General features: G+C 36.2%; 2 protein-coding genes across 3 annotated transcripts in view; both read right to left on the bottom strand.

Moving 5' to 3' along the window:
• The window catches only part of LOC124173201, a 323,014-nt gene that overhangs the window by 118,844 nt on the left and 182,328 nt on the right, over positions 1 to 21,842 (bottom strand). The gene's annotated exons all lie outside the window — the stretch shown is intronic.
• LOC124173307 (zinc finger protein 271-like) lies at positions 919 to 18,948 on the bottom strand. Its single transcript, XM_046552825.1, has 7 exons — positions 18,914 to 18,948; positions 18,077 to 18,196; positions 15,868 to 16,035; positions 12,722 to 12,832; positions 8,039 to 8,111; positions 4,341 to 5,540; positions 919 to 4,298 (listed from the first exon to the last, which is right to left on the bottom strand). The coding sequence occupies exons 3-7, from the start codon at positions 15,922 to 15,924 to the stop codon at positions 3,658 to 3,660; spliced, it is 2,082 nt and encodes a 693-aa protein (XP_046408781.1). The 5' UTR covers positions 15,925 to 16,035; positions 18,077 to 18,196; positions 18,914 to 18,948; the 3' UTR covers positions 919 to 3,657.

Consider the following 21,842-nt stretch of genomic DNA (forward strand, 5'->3'; position numbering starts at 1 on the left):
GTTCCACAATCTACGCAACTATAATTCAGCTTTCCAATGGCATTTGTCTGAAGGAGTAGTCGTACCCTACATGTTGTGGTGCCAATAGTAAACGTTTTAATTAATTACACAAATCAAATAAATAGAATGGATAAATTTTCTGGACGAATTATCTGGAGCGACAATGCATTTGACCTAACACCACAATTTCCATTCCTTGACTCCATTTTTGTTAATTTTGTAGTGGACAACAAGAATTGTAGTCAATGACATTTGACCCTTGTTTTTTTCTTCCGTTTGACAAGAACTTTAACAATGTTCTTCTTCAATCAAAAACAACTTCAAAGATCATTACATAAGTTTAAATGAATGCATCGATTTCTAGGTATTTTGTCATGGGTTTTTGTAATGCGCAGAAAATCAGTGGTTTATTTTTTAGTCGCAATGAGAAAAATGTATGTACAGTCGAAAACATTGATAAATAGGAGGTCAAAGGATCGGCCTTATTTTCTCGCTTCTGGAGGTTTCTTTCTTACCCAGATTTTCACATAAAAAGTTTCTGTTGAGACACCTCTAATTTACAGAGGTACAAATAAGGGAGTAGGGGGTAAGAGCATGGAATCTGCACTTATTGACTTATTATGTAGGCAATCATATACACACTATAAATTATTCACAATGTTTACAAAGGAAGCTATATAAATAACAAAATATAATCTATAAATATCTTTTAGATAGTCCTATGGCATTATTAATTAGTTTTTTCGATCCCATAAATCTCATTATTTTTTTTTCCTTTTTGAAACAACTCTACAACACATCTCGATTCACTGGATTCAAAGATGCAACAATTTTAACCTTTGAAATTTTCTTCTCATCCCAGCGGTGCCAAACCATTTTTCCTAAAGATCAAAACCTTGTAACTCCCTTCAGAATGGATGTAAGTTAATGATTGCTTCACTAAAAATAACTTTGCAGTCTTATGCTAATTGGAATCATCACCATTTACCCAGGTCTCCGTTGATGGGGATTCGAAGAAATGCATTTCAGTACACCATAATCATTCATGCTGAGTGGTGTTCTTTCAGGTTGTGATGTAATTCTCCTTGGGTGTCCTCTCTGTGTGGGGTTATTCTTAGGCTTGGGGATCGCTATGATGACTTCAACAGGCACAAAAAGATTAGAATTATCAGGTGTCAACAAAATATTGAAGAATTAATTATTTGCAAGTTATTCTGATGAAAGTGCATCTTTGACAAGCAAGGATGTGTCACACAAGGGTGTGAGAGAAATCACAAGCATGATTTTAAGTACTCAACCACCAAAACCATTGCATTAGTCTGCACAACAGATTGTGAATGCAAGAGGAAAACTCACCTCATTCCCTTCCTTTTCAACTACCAGTTCACCATGCAAACGTATCTCAACTTTCTCAGATTCCAACGTATCCTCCTTCAAGGAATGCATCATGAATGAATCATTAGAAAAGAAAAAATTGGAATGATGTCAGAAGGAAACAGTGAAATTTGAATAATACTTTATCTCATTAGGGTACAAATACTTTTGGGTATATTCACTAAAGGGAGAATTTCCCTGCAGCATCCGAAATTCTCTGCAATAAAATCTTCTACCTTCTCATGGAATTTGAAATGTGTTCCTCCATATTCTGTCAAGCAAATAAAGTTACGCATTCCAAAGTTGTCTTTACCCTTTGCAGTCCACACAAGAGGAACACGCGACACTCACCTTACCACTGCATAATGAAACACTTGCACTCTTTCACAAACTTAATCACTTTTTCCTACATACATATTAGTCTCTTGCCAAAACCTAATTTTACTGACAGATCCATCACAGAATAGTCTTATATTGCTTTTGCTTGACCTGAAAGGAAGATTTGGTACCAGGATGATGGTTAAAAATATCCTACACTTCAGCAGATAAATTTTTCTAATTTAGAAGTTCACTATTGAGATATCCCATGCTTGACACATTCCACATTCCCTAAACATGATTATGGCTTTAAATGGACTGAATCTCAAGATAGCTAACTATGCATTTGTTCCTGCAATATTCCTTCCTTAAATCAACTAAAGAAATAGCCAAAACTCATTTCATCTGTTTCTAATCATGTTACTGTTACCTAATTATTATTTACAGTGTTATATCTTATGTGAAATGTTTTAGAAAAACTTCTATTAAGCTCTCAAATGTCCTTAAGGCAAACCCCACAAAGTGGCACTGCTGTAGCCTGTGTCGCCTCTTGTCAGAGACTGGATCACAAGATTATTTTGGTCGTCTCAAGAAACCTCTCCTATTGGTAAGTTAGGATTTAAATTCAACTACAGTTGCATCACAATTCATTAGTTTTCTCTCTGTATTGTGTTTGCGCTCACATACTATCTTACTTATGAGGTAAAGATAGTAACTACTAAGTACCATTCATTTAAAGTCAGTTTACCTAGTATGTGCATTTCATGTGGCTCATCATGACGTACTTCCACATACATGTAGTGCTTCTCCTTATTATTTAATTTTCTCTTAATTATTTCATATCTTCCAGATTTTTTTCTTCTATGAATTGATGCCCAAACTTCATGCTCATTGTGTATTACATGGTTTATTGATCCAACATTGCTTCAACTTCCTGTCCCATAGCTGTAGTGAGACATATCTCACCTCATATCCTGTAACCCTGTCTCAACGTGTGGCATGTTTACTTAGTGATCGTATTGGTCTCCTATCATGTGGAGGTTGTCATTTATCATTTGAGTCACAACAGTTATTTTTGAAATTTTCTGTGATGATTGCATTCCGCTAAATATCTATATCTCATTGCAACAAACTGTTGTCACTGATATATGATGCATGTGCATGTCATATGTCCATGGAATTGTAAACTTCAAGTGAATTCATTTCCAATATGTCATATTTTAATTGATATTATTTTACTTTTGTTTTCAGTTATCTTAAATAAATGACAATGCACATAAAAGTAAGAGTTGCCAAGATTTCTCATGTTATTAACTACCAGAATGCCAATTAACTTAGGTAAAGCAAACTAAGGTAGGTAAATAACTTAGGTAAATACACTGAGTAAGTTTGTCATAAGACTACATTCATGAACATAGTTTCTTATGTTGGAGTAGCATTAGTGAGGATAAATTACACTGTGCGAAAGATCAATACTGCTGATATCTTTATTCTAACTTCACAGCAGCACTATACCACAGAGTAGGGATATACAGAGATGACAAAATGGCTGAAGGTCGTAATCAGCTCATTGTGCATTTCATCATGTTCCAAATAAGGAAACGTGGCTTGAGTTGCTATTTGGTTGTTATCGTTGCTATCATTCGCCAATAACAATTATGTGCGTGCGACAGTGTATGGCGCGAAATTCAAAGCATTCAAGATTTTAGCTGTGGCATAATTAATCGAGATCTCGTATATGGAATACTTTCTAGCATTTGAGCATTTGCGAATACTGTTTGCACGTCTCTACAAAAAAGGTTTCTCTCCTGAGTGTTTTTGCATGTGATTGGAGAGAGAAGAACTCGAAGTGAAAGACTTGCCGCAAATCTTGCATGTAAACGGTCTCTTGTCTGTGTGTGTACGCAAGTGTTGATGAGACTTTCTTTTCTATTGAAAGATTTAGTTATAACATGAAAAAGATTTCTATGCTGTGTGGGTATGCGTGTGTTGGACGAGTTTGTCCTTTCTGGGGAAAGTCTTTGTGCAATACTTGCACGAAAAAGGCTTCTCTCCTGTGTGTAGACGCAAGTGTCGGATGAGATTCTCCTTTATACTGAAAGTCTTTGCGCAATAATTGCAAGAAAAAGGCTTCTCTCCTGAGTGTACACGCGAGTGTTCGACGAGTTTGTTCTTTCTAGTGAAAGTCTTTGCGCAATAATTGCACGAAAAAGGCTTCTTCCCTGTGTGCATATGCATGTGTTGGACAAGTTTGTCCTTTCTGGAGAAAGTCTTTGTGCAATATTTGCAAGAAAAAGGCTTCTCCCCTGTGTGGGTGCGCAAATGTTGTATGAGGTTGCATTTAAGAGAGAAAGACTTCGCGCAATCACTACATGAAAAAGGCTTCTCTGCCGTGTGCGTGCGCATGTGTCGAGTAATGTTAGACTTTGAGGCAAAAGACTTGCTGCAAATCTCGCATGTAAACGGTCTCTTGCCTGTGTGAACAAGCGAGTGTTGGATGAGATTGTACTTTTCAGTGAAAGTCTTTGAGCAATAATTGCAAGAAAAAGGCTTCTCTCCTGAGTGTACACGCGAGTGTTGGACGAGTTTGTCCTTTCTAGCAAAAGTCTTTGCGCAATAATTGCAAGAAAAAGGCTTTTCCCCTGAGTGTACACGCGAGTGTTGGATGAGTTTCGCCTTACTAGCGAAAGCCTTTGCGCAATGATTGCACGAAAAGGGCTTCTCCCCCGTGTGGGTGCGCAAATGCCTCATGAGGTTGCCTTTAAGAGAGAAAGACTTTGTGCAATCACTACACGAAAAAGGCTTCTCATCCGTGTGCGTGCGCAAGTGTTTAGTTATGCGAGACTTAGAAGCGAAAGACTTGCTGCAGATCGTACACGGATAACGTTTTCTTTCTTTGTGCGAACGCATGTGATTGCTAAGACCGCTCCTCAGCGGGAACGACTTGTTGCAGACGCTGCAATTGAAAGGCCCTCCTTTTGCGCCTCCTAGCGCGTCATTTCTGAGGTTTCTTGCGCAAGAGGTGGTGGACTCTGAGGACATATTCTTCGTGTATGGTTTCCCATCCCCATCAGAACTTCCCACTCGTTCCGCAGTTTTCCTCTCTCCAATTCCACCACAGATTTCTAAAACAGGCGCATTTACTTTTTGCATCGGCCCTCGTATTTTCCTTTTCAATCCTGTCAATGTCTCCGAGGTGGACGACTCAAAAGAAATATTACTTTCTTCTCTTGATTCGGGGACTGTGAGAGACTCATCTTTTCCCATAGATGATTCATCATTAGGATCCAAATTGCTGGTACCAGAATGAATTTCCATGTGTTTGATCAGATCGTCATTGGTGTTGAATCCATATCTGCAGTGGGAGCAATAATATAACTTTTCGTTTGAACTTTTACCATTTCTAGGATTTTTGATCAAGCAATTACTCATCTCTTTTTTGTTTTCCATGACTGCCTCAATGCCACTTCTTCTGTTTTCACTGACTCTGATCAACCTAAGACTATCTGTGATATTTGGTGCATCCCTCCTACCCCCTACAACAGTCATTGTGGCTCCATTTCCACTGTTTCTAGATGCTGGAATGTGTTTCATATAACTGTGTCCATCATCAGGAATTGAGTTAGGCAGTACCTTGTCAGCATGATGAGCAATGTCTTCTTTCAAATCTTTATCCATCACATTTGTTCCATCCCCACATGGGGATGCCACAGTCTTGGATTGAGTGTGTGTCACTGAGGCTGATGAACCAATACAATCATCGTTAAGGTCAATCCATACATTTCTTTCTGCCAGCAGGTGTGAAGTTGGTGTTGTTTCTATCAGCACTTGGTCAGGAGTTGACAGCCCTAGAAAAGAAAATCATATTACAATCTAGGACTCACAGATCTAATTTTTAAAAACCATTTGATAGATTGAAACCTATTCCCTTTAATTAATATTTTCGCTGGTTGCTAAACACAAATAAGGTATCATTCTCATTTGGCAATTTCAATATTGGTTCAATTATGTCTGAAAAGGGAAGGCAGGCATCCATAATAATCACTATATTGAAATTGTTGATGAAAAATGAAATCATCTCCTATAAAAATTTGTTCATTCAAAAGACAAATGTGTGCTCAGTAATTTTGTATTATGTAAATAGTAATGTTGTTGAAGCTGATATTTTAAATGAAAAATAATTTTTCATTTAGGAATACTTAAGGAGAGAATAATGTTTTCCTTTCATTCCTTTGCAAGTAGATCAGAAGTCAGTCTTTTTTGGTTATTTCAATAAACTACAATTTTGTCCAAAAAGAAAAGTCAGGCATCAAGAATTATCTCATATCAAGCTTAAAATTGCTGAAGAAAAATGAAAACATGCCCTGTTAAAAATATCCATTTAAAAGACAAAAACATGTGTTCAGTGGTTATGGATTATACACATCGTAATGTTCCTTAAGTTAATATTTAAAATTGCATAATTTTTCTTTTGAGAATACTTGAGGAGAAAATAATGCTGTCCTAATCCTTCTACGTGAGAGAACAACAATTATCAAAATATTTAAGGAATATAATTCCTTTAATGTTAAATTGCTCCAGATTTTAAATATGAGTTTACTTTTAGCAACTACATATTACTTTTCACACCAATAAGTAAACATTTTTCATAAAGTACTTAGCAATGGAAATCACGTGTGCCATGGAAGAGGCCACAGTTCATGCATTTCTATTTAAAAATTCACACCACATTTTTGTCAAAAAAGGAATGCATCAACCATGAATCAAGCGTAGTTAACAATCAGAGGTAAATTTGATCAAAAAAAATAAAATTTCTTAAAAATTAAATAATTTCCTCCTTTTGTCCACTTGAGGATAAGTTAAAAAGTCATAAAGGGAGCAATTACATTTTTCCAGGTTGAATATGATATTCATCTAAATCATTTCCTGATCAACCTCCTGATGAGATCCACATAAGTATATTGAAATATTAGGGATTATCATTTTTTTAATCAATAGCAGCAAACTGTAACACACAAGTTATTAAAATTGAGTTGTGCTGCAACTTAGCAGTATTGATTTGTCTTCTGGTATTTATTTCTGAAATCCCTAATATATCTACTTACTTTCTGTTACAAAGTATTTTCTGACATGATTCACTGTTACACCTAACCAAGCAGTTTTCATGCCTACAAAAATAATTCAATAAGACTGTGCATTACAAACTTCAAGCTAATTTTATAAATTCAACATGCTAATACCACTTCTGGACTTACACTCTCAGTACCTTGTGTCCACTAATTTGGCTGTAATTATTGCTAGATATCCATTTTAACTTCAAAAATGCCTATAAAATGTTAGTATTTCTTTTGGAAGAATAAATTTTTGAAAATCAATTGCAATATTTTGTAAAAAAAAATGCACTAGCAATGCAATGAGTTGAATGTGGATTCGTGCTAAGAAAGGTTCTACGGTCCACTCCAGTGGTTGGAGTAAGGGACCGGCTGGGTCCCAAATAACAAGGAAAAGGATACCAGGGTAACTCAACCCCCCCAAAAAAAAGAACTCCATGCGAAGAGTTTTCAAATATTATCATGCTACCCATAGCACAGAAAACGTTTTCCTTCCATAGACACAGGCCAGAAAGAATTCAGAATGACATTTGAGTGTCAAAACTAGGCGAAAAGTAGGCGGTGGAGTAGTGCATAAATGGGTGGAAAGTACTACCGGTGTTATGTATTTCAACATGGATGTATCGCATTTCTGCCAAAAGAAGTCGGAAACAATTTCATTCAGTCATTTCACTGAATTCCACCCACATGTTTTTATGCAAATACCACCCTTAGTTGTACGGGCACTGATATCTCATGCTAAGCACTCGTAATGGATCATTAACAATTAGAAATTTTTGTCTATAACACCAGTCATAAAGAACTCATTTGTTGAAGTTCATTGACTGGACTAGAGTGCAGATCTTATACGAATCTTTCACTGCCATAAATGCAATGTGTCACTTAAATATGAAATTTTACTAGCCAATGGTCGCACAAGTTAAATATCAATAGACTTCAGCAGAATAAAATATTTTACATTAAAAGGAATTCTACTGTACATAAATGTTAAAGGAAATTGTGATAATTCATTACATTAAATACATTACATTTACAAATATAATACATTACATTTCATATTATTAGAAATCAGACCACACAAATGTAAAGATAAACATTCTCTCATATTTAAGTGACATGTAAACTAAATAAAACAAAAGTTACACATGGATGACTAACTTAGGGTCTTCATGCTCCAAAAAAGTTACAACACCCTCTCCACGCACATGTATTTGCAAGACCTAGAGGTTACTCACCTATAGCCTCAGTCGTAGAGTCATTGGTCATTTCAGAATTACCAATCACTTTTTTGTCCTCTGTAAACATATGCTGAAAGTAGGAATCAACTCATTAATCAATGAACATAAGAATCAATATTCTTTTATTACACCATTCTTTTACAATATAGAACTATCATCCACACATATACAGCAATGAACACTGTAATTTCTTTGAACAATGAGACAGTCTTTGAATAATGTTCATTCTAAATTGAATAACTGTGCCTTAAATATTGTGCCATTCCTGTAATCATTTATTCAATTTTTATCGTTGACTTCATTTTCTCATGATTCATACAGAATGTAGAGCTACTTTTAGAGCAGATAGTAATTCCATTACCCAATGGAAAACTATCCACTGTCCATGGAAGCGATATACATTAATAACATTACCAACCCTACAAAGGTTATAATTCCTGATTCTTCATTACTTCTGTGAGTACATGTCAGAATCCCTTGCGAAAGCAACCAGAATCGGCCGGTTATGTTGGGCCATCCCAGTAATTGACGCGGTGACATAGCCCAAAAGTTTTTATTCAACAGTAATAATTCCTGTGCTGCAAAGAATAAAGGCTATATTTTGGTACATGGCAATCCTTTTGTAAAGTAAATATCTGTGTAAACGAAACGACAATTCTTCTGTTTTGGTCCATTATACAACTAGGAGATTCCATATTTATTTAAGAAAATCATTCACTTAATTGTTCACCCAACTGCGGTCCTAACCATGGTCAGTAACACCTTAGGCCTACACCATCATTTGAACAGGAATAGGGTATTTTCCTGTCACAGTAAAACCTCTATGTAGTAAATCTCTTTACATCGTAAACCTCTTTACATCGTAAACCTCCATACTTTGTATCAACCCTCTGGTCTCATCAGATTTACATGTAAATTTATAGGCAAACCTCTATATAGTGAACCTCTTTATCTCATAAAACGTCCATGTATCATACCAACGAGACACCCCCAAGACCGCCTAACTACCTCCGCAAATCGTACCGAGACAACTTGAGACCATTAATGCAGCCGCGATTATGTAAATGGAATGACATTTTCAGCAATTAATTTTTCAGGCTTATTTTTTTATACACCTTAAATAATTACGTTAACCATTAGTTAGGGCAATTTTGTTCCATATGAGAGTATACCTGGCAGTAAATATGAAAAAGGCATCCAGCTATCGTAATCAAATTAAGTGAAAGTAAATGAAGATGGAACACATCGTTTTCTCTCGAATCATGGACAAAATCGCGCAATAGCACTTGCTTTCTTTTACTTATGGCTTTATTTTCTTGCAAATGCCTACATACTATGTTCAGTTAATAAAAGAGGCCACCAGTGCACCCTGAATCACTTGCTGGTGGAAATATTTCAACTATCTTCACTCCCATCCATGGAGACTGAGTTAATCGACTGCATAGCTACTTCCGCTTCTAAAATGAAAATATTTCATGAATTCACCGCGACTTGAAATAAATCAAATACAGTTTTGTAATTATTTTATTCCCATATTTCCCAGTGTAGCACTTTCTTACTACCGCCTTGGTAATTTTTTCGAAGCTTCCATGAACGATGGTAGTTTAAAATTGATTGCACTTAACAACAGTCATATGTCTTGCCTGCGTATTTATGCCGCAAAATCTGACCATTCCATTAGGAGTCCGGGTATCGGAATTGGTTCCAGCAATACTGAATGAACATCAATTCATGGGCGACAACGTTAGGTGAAGGAGACAGATAATTAGCTGATACGCGGTAGGGCAATGAAATTTTTTACCGTCGCCGCCACATCCTGAAGTAGTTCGCCCAGCATTCTCACAAAGAAATCACTTCCTTACGCAGAACTAGCATTTCTGTGAGCCCTCAACTGAGTTTTTCTTTGGAACGCTATGTGCATTGTATTTTGGAGAGAGGGAATTCAACGAAGCTTTGAAAATTACGCTCAATTTCTTGTCTATTTTTTGCAGTAGTCACGTGTTTATTAATTTTTTAATAATCTTTAACAAGTCACATGTTATAAGAATGATAAATCAATTTTCTAAAAGATATTATAAGGAGTATTTTCAATTATTTGCCATAACATATGAAAATTACATAATTCATCTTAGGCTGATGATGGATTCGAGAAATAAAATGCGACTGCTTGACATTACCACATAATTAGCAATTTTCCTAACCATCAAAGAGGGCAGGCAGAAGAAAGACATAGCAGTGACCTTTGGAATGCCATCATTCACCCTGAAATCTATTTTAAACAACCGAGGAAAAACAGAAGAAACTGTATACCTAGGCTGCACAAATAAAAATAACTCAGGCAGTGACATACGAGGATGAAGATATTATGTTTAGAAATATAAGACTAATGCACTTTCCTCAGAACACTTAGTTAATTACAACCCTTAAACCAGGGAATTATTTCTTAGGTCAAAAGGCATCAACGAAAACAGCTAGTGATTTATCTATAGTGAAAATGACATTAAAAAGTGCTCATGGAATTGAAAACATTATTTCGAAAGAGTTTGAAATTTTTTTTAAGCAAACTCAACAACTAATTTTATTTTCTAAGAAGGCCTCTTGAACAAGTTACTTTTACCTTCGTTTTATCATTAAATTGTAAATATATGTTTACCTATGCATGCATACATGTTTAAATATATTAATATAATGGCTTAAAAGACTGTAGCACCTTTCATTTCCCAAGGATATGAAAAAATGGCGCCTACCACTGACACCTCTCCATAGTGAACCTGCATACATCAAATTGTCCAAATTTCAGTCCCCTCCATTATGATGTAGAGAGGTTTTTCTGAATTTTTTATTGCCTAAATCCAAAGATTACTGTATTACCTCTGGAGTACGCATTTAACACTTTTGGATTTTTAAATGACAATATCTATTTTTTACGATTAAATGAAGTGAAAATTTTCAAGCGCACCAAAATGTGACAGCCAAGTATGAATGATGGGAAAAGCCCATGTGACTTCATTCTGGTCCCCGCTGCCATCGTGTGAGGTGACCTTGTGGCGATGATATGTGAGCCACAGTGATGCAGGCTGCTAGCAGGGATCAGAGTACCCTCCTGGCAGGAAGCGCTTGGCTTAAATAAGGATTATTATTCCCCTGTCAAATGAAGGAAACTTTCCGAACTTAGGCAATTTTAATAGGTGATTATTATGAGATGTTTCCCTGAGCTTTGTGCCTCATGCATGCATTGCTTATCTCAGACGATGTAAAACTCCTATCTACTCATATAGAAACTAGGTCCCCATGATGTCACTTGGAGTGGCATCACATGGGCTCCAATCTGGCCTTTTTCAAATCAGGTTAAAATGGACCATTGCCATACTGGGATTTCTAAAACGAAAGAATTTGTATATTATGTATTCACTAATGGTGGGTAATGAATCGCACCAATGCCTTTTATTTTCTATGATGAAGGAAATTACCCAATTGGTTACCTTTACATATAACTGTTAAGACTTCTATGAAATGTATAATTTTGTATATTTGCGGACAATGCCGTTTTTTTATTAACAGAAAAAGTATATAAGTACTTTTTTGCAGTCAAGGGTTTGTTGTTTTACTTTGTTGTGAGTCTTTTAACAAATGGATGAGAATAAAAACTCGAAGTAGATATTGGATCCTGATTTTTCCAGGCCAACTGCCGAAGCTTGTATAGTTGAACGAAGACTTCGTCCACGGGTTACCGAAATAATATTTTTTTATCAATAACAGTATTTTTTAATGCTACCACCAGGTTATATTAAGCAATGTAAAGCAAAAGTGTTAATAGCTGAAGGTATGAAGAGAAGAATGAAATTATCATTTTGAACAATAATAGTGATAATGCACACCAATGAAGATTCAGCAGAAAAAAGGAGATTTTGAAGGAGGAGAAGTTAAGTTATGGGTAAAGTTATGCCATTTTCCGTTGGGATTGAATGGTCACTCTAGTGCGACCACTGCTTCAAAACTCTATTCTGTTCACATCTGTCCTAGTCAGCTCTTGGTACTGTGAATGCAAAGGATGCATATTCCTTCAAGTGCCAACCATGCAAAGTTTTCACAGACCCAGCCCCATGAGTTAAGTGGAATTTACTCAGATTAACTCCTGTTACGCCGCCAGGCAGTTTGTCCCCCCCCTCCCCCCCCGGGAGATGCTGCCCCCTGAAGGAGTGACTGTGAACCAACTGAGGAGGCTCGAGGGGACGCGTCGAGAAGCCTTAAGGACAGTTGAGTCGAGTGAGCCGAGGGATATGGAGAGTGTTTAGGCTGGAGAGTCCTATTTGTAAAAGTGCAAAGAATGAAGTGTCATAGAAGTAAAAGAGAGTGAGGATCAGTAACCCAAGGTCACTTAAACACTCCTATGCCCCCCTCTTTTCTCCCCAGATAAACATTATTCAAATCCAAACGCAGAATTTAAAAGTCAGAGCAAACACTAGTTTGATATATTTATAACATTATCATCGGCAAATAAATGCATTTTACTGCTTTTTCAGGAGCAAAATTCAAACATGTAGGTAATGAACAAAAGGGACAGATTACGTTACCATGTGAGCCAAAAAATGAGTGCTTCTACTAAATGACGTCAGGAAAGATCCAGAGAGGAATGAATTTTTGAGACAGAAAAATTTAACATGGTAAAAGTGCACTTACCTCGTCATCAACTTCCAGGGGGTCTACAGCATCACTTGAAATGCCAACTGCATTTGGTGAGTTGAATGCAGGATAATTCTCCTCATTGAGGAGCTCTTCATTCTCATTAAACTAAAAGGGAATGTTGAGTGTCACTCAATAAAAGCTATACAATAATTATAACATCTCTAATTCATAATAATAGAACCATGTTCTATTCCAGAGGCCACTCAAGCTGGTCGAAACTGTGTATGCCTGAGATTCTTATGACCAACCTTAACCCTTTTACTGCCAGCCAATTTCAGGTAGGATGTACGAAGACTGCCTAGGCTATTTTCTGAAATCAGCATTATTTCAGACTAAAATTTTTCAGCTACTCAATTTTATTTAGTGCATCTAGATTTTTTTCCCAATTCATAAGATATATTTACATCTTATAACCATAGATAGATTATTGAGGTTTACATAAATTACAGCCATTGAAAAGGCCACAATCATGAAAAAAAAGTGAAATAATTAGTGCCGATAAATTAGCCCCTGGCATTTTTCGCTCAACCAGCGAGGGCCGATATTTCAGCCTTGTGGCAGTAAAAGGGTTAATACACTTGCTGACTGAGCAACAGCTAGCAAACATCGTGGCCTGGCAACCCAGGGGTTGTATATTATTTTTTTTCCAGCTTCACCAACTTAGATGTTTCAACATTTTTAATGTATGCGAAAGACGCTAGTGGTCTTGACACCAATTCTCTTTTTGCTCTTTCATTTCTTTCCACTATTTCTGGAAAACTGTCATGCATTTCCTAAAAATGGAAACATTGAGACAATTGACATGCATCCTGAAAATCTACAGAGCTAAAGTGCAGAGTTTAACCCTCATATGGATTTACAAATTTAGTTATGTCTCAGGATTTACGGTTCCACAGAGATGGTGTCTCATTTTTTGTTAATTTCTTTCAAAGTTAGCATTTATTTACAAGTTTTCTACTGATAATGGTAAATATGTACATCTAATATCTTCATTTTTCACAGTGTTTTGCCAGATTTAACCCATTATTGTGGAAGTTATAACAAAAAAAACTTGAACGCTGCATTCTTTTCCATTTGTTGCCGTAATGCTCTCTATTTCTGTTCCCTATATCAGTTATTTTCAAATGAAAATTTTAATTTTTTGTGCAATGATATTTTATATATTTTTTCTGATATGCAATGCAGGACAAAATCAGCTTTTTTTATGTTTATATTGCTTATATTTTTATGTATCTTAATACTAAAAATTAGGACCTAATAAAATTCGTTTATACCCATGTGATATTATTTTGCTTCACTTCGTCCATCCATATGTTATATCATTGCAGTGTATATAGAAGTGTAAGTTATTAAACGTTAATAATCGGACTGGTGTAGGTGAAGTGAGAAGAGACAAATGTTACTTTCGTTATTTTTACAGGATTCTTGCAATCAAGTCAAATCTTATGAATATTGTGGGAGCTAACATCCCGCAATTTAAAAAAATGTCTTATGGGTTTTGAAATATAAAGAATATGGGATAATAAGCGCCGTGTCAAAGAACCCAATGCCACTTTAGAGGTGGAGCTAGAAGAGCCGGTGTTTTATTTCATACCGCGGTGCCACATTCCCTCACTGAGGACGTTTCTTTAGTGATGGACGCGTAAATGTGATTAGTGGGAGTGCACCAGATGAGGTTTTACTCCTGGATTGGCGGGAAATCCTAAAAAAATAACTTCTTAGCAATATGGGTTATATGTGGTTATATATGTGGAGAAGGAACAGGTGCCTACTCTCTGGTCACTGAATTGCTGCTTGGTGTAATTCTGAACATAGTAACCACAGGATTTTCCCAAAGGTGGCTATCACCAAGGCAGGTAAGTAGATGCGAAGCGGAAAAGCTGCCCAAGCAAAACTAAGTTGGATGCCAAGGAAAAAAACAACTTTGGCAAGCCAAGAGTTTCTATGAATAATTCTTATGAAAAGATAAAGTTCTTTCAATGAACATTATAATGAGGCCAACATTATGATTCTTAGATAAAAGAGAAAGCAAAATTTGTATTGTAATATTTTCCTTTTGTTAAACAATTTCATTTTGTCTATAAGGTTTAAAAAATTAAATAATACGATTATAAATATATTACAGCATTTCCTATGGAACATATTTGCTTTGACATTAACATTATGAGTGCAGTTCCCAATGTAGCGACCATGAAATTCTCCCTGCTGCCTCGGTGCCTTAAATCCAATGACGTATCTTTTTCATTAGAAGCAAATGAAATGTAAACTATCAACACTATGCAAACAAAATTGAATATCTAGATGAAGAATAAAAAATAGACTACTGAAAATTTCAAAATGATCCATCGGAATGGAAAATTTTTACACCACTTTTAAAACCACGAGCACTGCTAAGGTGCAGTGATTCCATATGAAGATTAAAGACCTCTGGCAACTACTTTCACATGCCTCATGAGTGTGGAGACATACAGATTGGTTAAACTGCAAGAACTATTGAAACCAATATATCAGAGCACAAACGTTGCACAAGACTTAGATACCCTGAGGGATCTACAGTAGCCAGCCACTGTATCGCACACAATTATGCCATTCTGATTAACGAAGCCATATTTTTCATCTATGCAGATGGGTATTGGAATCTGCTTAACAAAGAGGTGATTGGAATAGGACTCTCAAAGAATGGAATGAATAGAGATGCAAGGTTTCAACCAGAGCAAAACATAATTAAAGGATTGGGAAGCATCACCTTTCTATGAAAAAATAAGCAGGATTTTACAACAAGGATCTAATCAGGTGAAAAAGATTCGTGTTTAGGCTTCCTGACATACCAAGACTTTTACCTTGAAAGTAGACAAAATAAAGTTCACCACTCGAGTACTCAATGGAATGAAACACTTTTCTGTCGGAAGAATAGTGATGTTGTACAAAAAAGATTGACTTACATGAAAATAGATAAAGAACTCAATGGTTTCGCAATATATTTTACAACTGGAAAAGTTGCACAACAGAAACTCGCACATTTCAGGGTGACATCCCATACAAACGCAAACATACACTCAACGCAATCCTAATTTTGTCATACAACTAAGAATTTTACTCAAATAAAGGCCATGCTACTCCTAGATGAGAATAAAACTTACCACAATATTGGGTCTGGGTAATTGGCAGTCTTGCAAAGGAATGTATACTTCAGTCATTTGAACGGAGCATGCAAACTGTGAAGTTTCTTCAATCGTATCTCGAATACATTCTTTTGCGCTAGCAGAAGATCCCGCATTGTCATTGGCTGCCTCCTCTTCTTTGATGATCTGTGCAGAAAGTAAAAGTGGTAAACAAGGCATCTACATCAAAATTAACAAATAAGTCATTCTCATCAGGCAAGGCCGTAGCCAGGGTGGGGATCAAGGGGGATTTATCCCCCCCAAAATGAAAAAAATTAAATAGATACTTTATGCTCGCTTGGTGCTCACATGACGATATTACATAGCTGCGCAAGGACATCTAGTAGTCCAATGCGACTTAAGTTAATAATTGTCTAAGCGAATTTGTAGGTGCAGTGTGCGTGGTTGTAGTGCAGTGTGTGAAATAATAGCGCTGTGAATTAGAAGATAGGTAGGTGACTTATGGGCCTCCTGAGGGACCGCAGAATTGACATCGACACCTAGGAGTTAATTCATTTGGTCGCTGCAAAAAAAGCTGGAAGGCTAAATTCAATTTTATAATAATATTTTTATATTTTCCTTTAAGGGTTTACAACAAATATGTATATTTTACGTTTGTATATTATTCCATAAACCTCCCCGAAAATATTTTCTGGCTACGGCCTTGTCATCAGGTGAGCTGTTCAGCCAGAGTCAACGTTTCAATGGCTAGCTCTGCCATCGTCCTCAGGGCATTGAGTGATGGACCAACAATTAATCTGCATGGTCAACAAAAGAGTGACATCATGATGAGCTTTGACCCTCTGTACCTATCCCAACAAAGGATTTCCATTTGGACACATGCTTCAGCTCCTGAGCATGCCCTTCTAAATCAACATTGTAGAACTATTTCTTCCGGTATTGATAACAACATACTTCACAAAAGATGGAAAATTCTTTGAGCAGCTGGAAGGCATCCACATTGGATATAGTCTAAACATCACTGCATCCATAGCACATTTTTTATGGAGGATTTTGAGGAGAAGACAACCGAGTGACCAGCAGCAGCCTACGTACTTAAACCGCTACATGAATGACACATTCATTGTTTGGCCAGATGGGCCGAAGGCCCAACAGTAAACCTCCATTACATGAATAGAAAAAACCACAAAATCGATTTCACAATGGAGAAAAAGAAAAATGGATGTCTGCCGTTCGCTGAAATTCTAATACATCGAGATGGCTGATGACTGGACCGCCGGGTATACCGTAAGCCCACTCATATAGATCTCTATTAGATTGGGCGGAGTCATGGAGCATGAAAAAAGTAGCCACCATATTTAATGTTAGTGAATATGGAATGCTATACCATATCCAAGGAGGGGCAAAAACATAGAACAAACTACTGTGGACTCAGTTCAGTCATTTTATCAAAATGATGGGTATTCCTGCCTTATGCCAGGAATGAAAGATAAGATGAGTGTGTCCAAAAATGTCTAATAAATATCTAACAATAAGCAAAATATTAAATTCATAGTGGAAGGTTCTCAAGACTATGAACAACAGCAGCAGAAAATTGAGTGAAGGTATACAAAAATTAGTTCATGTAACTAACTTTTGATGTCTTTTGGTAATCCATTTGAATTGCAAAACGTACAACACCCCATACAAAAGTGGTAAAGAAGGACAAATCCCTAGACCTTGTTTTAAACTCCTGTTCACTTTCATCAAAATATCCACATCTGATCTGATTCCTGTGAATATCAATCTCTCATAAGGAACGAGCTATGTTGTTAGACCGGGCTAGCAGCTGCATCATGATGTCATGGTCTTGCTATTAAACTGTTCCAAACTCAACAGTACTCCGCTTAACTCTCAATTTCTAATCACCCATCTACTCTGTCATGAACAGAAGTGAAAACTGTGTTATATTATCAGAAGAACAACAACTGCTCACCAATGTGAAGACAGTGTGCTCACTTGCTTAGTAAACAAATTTGAAGTGTCACTTTAGCAAAAAACACCGTTCATTATTGCGAATAATTAATTTTTAATGACTCACTCATGAAATCTATTCTGTAGTTGGTCATCATTGATCAGGTGAGGGAGAATGCTTTACGTTTCCGCTGAGAGGTGCTGGGAATATTCCACAAAGGAATGATATTGTGCAGTAGAAAAATAGAACTGTACAAGGCACAAGTAAACTCACCAATTCATCAGTGGCTAATGGATCTGACACATCAGTTGAAATTCCTGCTGGATCTGATGTGTACAGCACAGGATAATTCCCTTCACTAAGGTTACCTTCGTCCTTGTCTTTCACATGAAACTAGGAGAGAATAATGGGCTTCACTCAATACAAGGAAAACATTAGGAGCCTAATTTGATAATAAAAAATCCTCTTTTGCTTGAGACCACTCCAGCTGGCCAATGTAATCATGAGATTCTTGCCACTCACAGATCAAACTCCAGAATATCAACGTTCATCTAGGGAGGGGGAGTTATATCACAAAGGGCATGCGGTTCGAATGAGAGTTTTGGTCACTTAGAGCAGAGGTAAAACAGCTGGAATGATAGATCGAGGTTCCACTGTACATTGAATTGTCTTTATCTTTTCTTACTCAGGCTTATAAAGAGGTGCCACAACAGTTATCGCTGGATCCTTCATTGAAATCAAGGAGGAAGGTGGCTTAAAACAAAGAGAGGGCAATAATGAGACAGAGCCCAGTTATAGCAAAGACAAATGGCTTGAACAGACATTTCACACTGTTATCAACAAAACTACTCCATCAGATACAAGAAATTTCTATCAGAGGATTTCCGGTGTTGTACAAGTGATATTGACAGGAAAATATTAGTGTGGTTCAGCTTTCTGCCTCATACATTACAACCGGAAAATACCTCAACTGACAATGGCATTACTGTAACTTTCCATAAATTTCCTCATTTTTATAACAGGCATCCTCTCTTCCTTATAGAACCAAGAAATTTGTACAAATGAATGTGGTTCAAATCAGGTTTCACTGTGTACGAGAACATAACATACCAACTCATTGTCCCTGGGCAGTACCAAGTCTGGCACAGGAAGGTATATTTCAGTGGTTTGGGATAAGCAAGTGAGCTGTGAATTGTTTTCAATCACATCTTGAATGCAGCCCTTAGTCTCCACAGAAGGCCCCAAATTGTCATCACCTGCCCCTCGTTCTTTAAAACTCTGCAGAAAAAGTAATAGAAAAAACAATTATCTCCTTAATAATACATATATGGGATGCTCTTAAGCAATATGAAGAAGGATGTTCAACATACTGTCCATGCTTTCATATAAAAATAGAGTGGTGTCTGCATACCTGTTAATCAATCACTGAAAATCTATCTTTCTGAATGAAACAAATTCTCGCAGGTAGATCCCTAATATTCTGAGTTACTGCAGTGCCTTTTTAAAATTTATTTGGGACCATAGTAGCTGGTCCTTCACAGCAAAATATACTATAGAGAATGGGGATCATCCAGCGGTATCATTTTCAGTTTTTTTTTTCAAATTACACGAAATCAAAGTAGAGAATGAGGATTTAAAATTTTTGCCGTTCAGATAATAAAATGACAGTTTCTGATTCTTATACTTCTGATTCTTTCTTCTGAAGTCATCATTTTTGTATAAGTGGCTTCTAATAGGCTGAAATGTCCATTTATTCTTTTCTTGAAAGATAAGTAGAGGAATAAACATGGTGAACATAATGTCAATGTATTTATTACCTTCTAGGCCTTCTGCTAACATTTAAATATTAACTCTGGAAGAGAATACTCATTGCAATACTGGGTTATGTAGAAAGAAAAGAAACCTCATAATCATCTTCTCCTACAAAACCAGTTCATAAAACTGTTATTAAATAACCCTGATATTATTATCCTTAAAATTTTGCAAAAACAATCATGCAACAATTATGTATTACCCTCTAAACAAAGTTCTTGCTGTTAGTTAATAGATGGATATAGTACTGACAGATGTCGATTTTGAAATATTAGTAGCATCATTACCAGTGTTGTGAGAAAATTTCTGGGTTTGAGCTAATTAACCATCATTAGCATGAGCAGTTGATATTTTTCTCTCATTAACATAAAATGGGATATAGTGCATCAAGAGCCCTATTACTTTAACCAAGATGCTGATCTAAGAGAGACAATATGACATGATTGGTATCACTGCTTCAACGACGGTCATTTCAATGATGACAACTGTCCATGTGAAGGAAGACCAAATACCTTCAAAGAAACATAATTGGAGACATTTCTTGAGGAAGATCAACGCTAAACTCAAGAAGAGTTTGCTTTTTAGTTGGAGTTACCCACCAAGCCATTTCCTAGGGATTGCATGTGTTGGGAATTTAATATTAAGCACGAAACTTGGGTTCCCAATGATTCTACAGTGATTCCACAGCATAAAATGCTTGACCTAATGTTAGAAAACCTAAAACATTAAACATGAAAACCTATTTGGAAACACTGTAAAACAAAGGCTGAACACACCTGCCAAATTCCCCAGACATTGTACCATCTGATTATAATTTGTTCCGTTCTGTACACCTCCTTCAAATCGGTAGCCCCAAAGAAATTAAGAATTCAATAAACCTGCCAGGCATGCATAGCATATAAAGAATTATCACAGGTTTTCCCATTCTATAGTACTGTGTAACATTACTCGGGAATTCCACTGGGTCAGGTTATCCAACTCCATCTAACAATCAGCCAAAGTTAGAATGAACAAGTTGTCCATCATCATCAGGGCACCTGGGCAACTGGTTCATAGAAAATTGAGTTGAAGAATCTGGCCCGGTGTAATTCCTGGGTAACCCTCTGCACACCATATCCTTAGCCAAGATTTTTAAGGCTGTTATGTAGGATAAGCATCTCAGTACGTAAAAAAATGTATTTCCCCACAATGGTAACAACTAAGGTACAGGTAACTTATTAATACTAAGGTCATATTTAAACTTAAACCACAATATAATTTAACATAATATATAAAATAAACTTGTTAACAATAATATTAATAGAATACTTTCACAAATTATGATGCACTTTTAAAACAGAATAGTGTTCATCTACTAAATTATTTAAAGAAACAAATAATTTCATAAAAGGCATGAGCAGGAATGAATCTTATCTATATATTTAGCCATATATTTTGTGATGTAATCAATCAAAATTGATGTGAATATTAAAATTATATTCAAATATTGGAAAATAGTATTTACAAATTAACTAATCAGCTATAGAAAAGATAAATCACATCAAAATTCCTGATTTCTTTCTAATTTCACATTGTTGATGAAAATATTTTCATGGATAATTTTTGTGCACTAAAATAAATTTCTAATACTTTGCCAAATCTTGCCTTTGTGGCGCAATATCTGCCACATCAGGCAATAGAGAAAATTGGGAATATTCCAGGAACTCCCAAAGCAGCGTTCCGCATTTGCCGCAATATATGATCAAGCAATCTCAACCAACAATGATTCAGTCATTTGAGTCTGTACTATGAAGTGAGAATACGTAATTGCTTCATAATAGAAACGACACAAGTTCGTCACTTACCGGATGAAAGTATTATTCAGTGTAGTAAATCGCTACCCCTTCATTGTACCCACCATCTATTCATGCAAAATGACTTGAAAATAAACAACCAATTTATCAAATTTTGCTAATATGTTTTTAGCTGAACATAACCTTAGCCTCATAAGATCATAGTTAAACCTAAAGGAGAGGTCAGCAAAAAGAAATATTAAATGTTTGCATTCACTCAGGACTGTATTTAGCAACCGATCAACAAACTATTTTCAAGTTCTCTCATATTTTATTATTTAGCAGCATAGGTCAGGGAATTCTTTGTTCTTAAAACAAGGAGTATGGTAGAGGAGACATTCCATGTCAAATCAACCAATATTTTGACCAAATGACACCCAATGACTCAGATTTTC

Source organism: Ischnura elegans, assembly GCF_921293095.1.
Source record: "Ischnura elegans chromosome 13 unlocalized genomic scaffold, ioIscEleg1.1 SUPER_13_unloc_4, whole genome shotgun sequence".
NCBI lineage: Eukaryota > Metazoa > Arthropoda > Insecta > Odonata > Coenagrionidae > Ischnura > Ischnura elegans.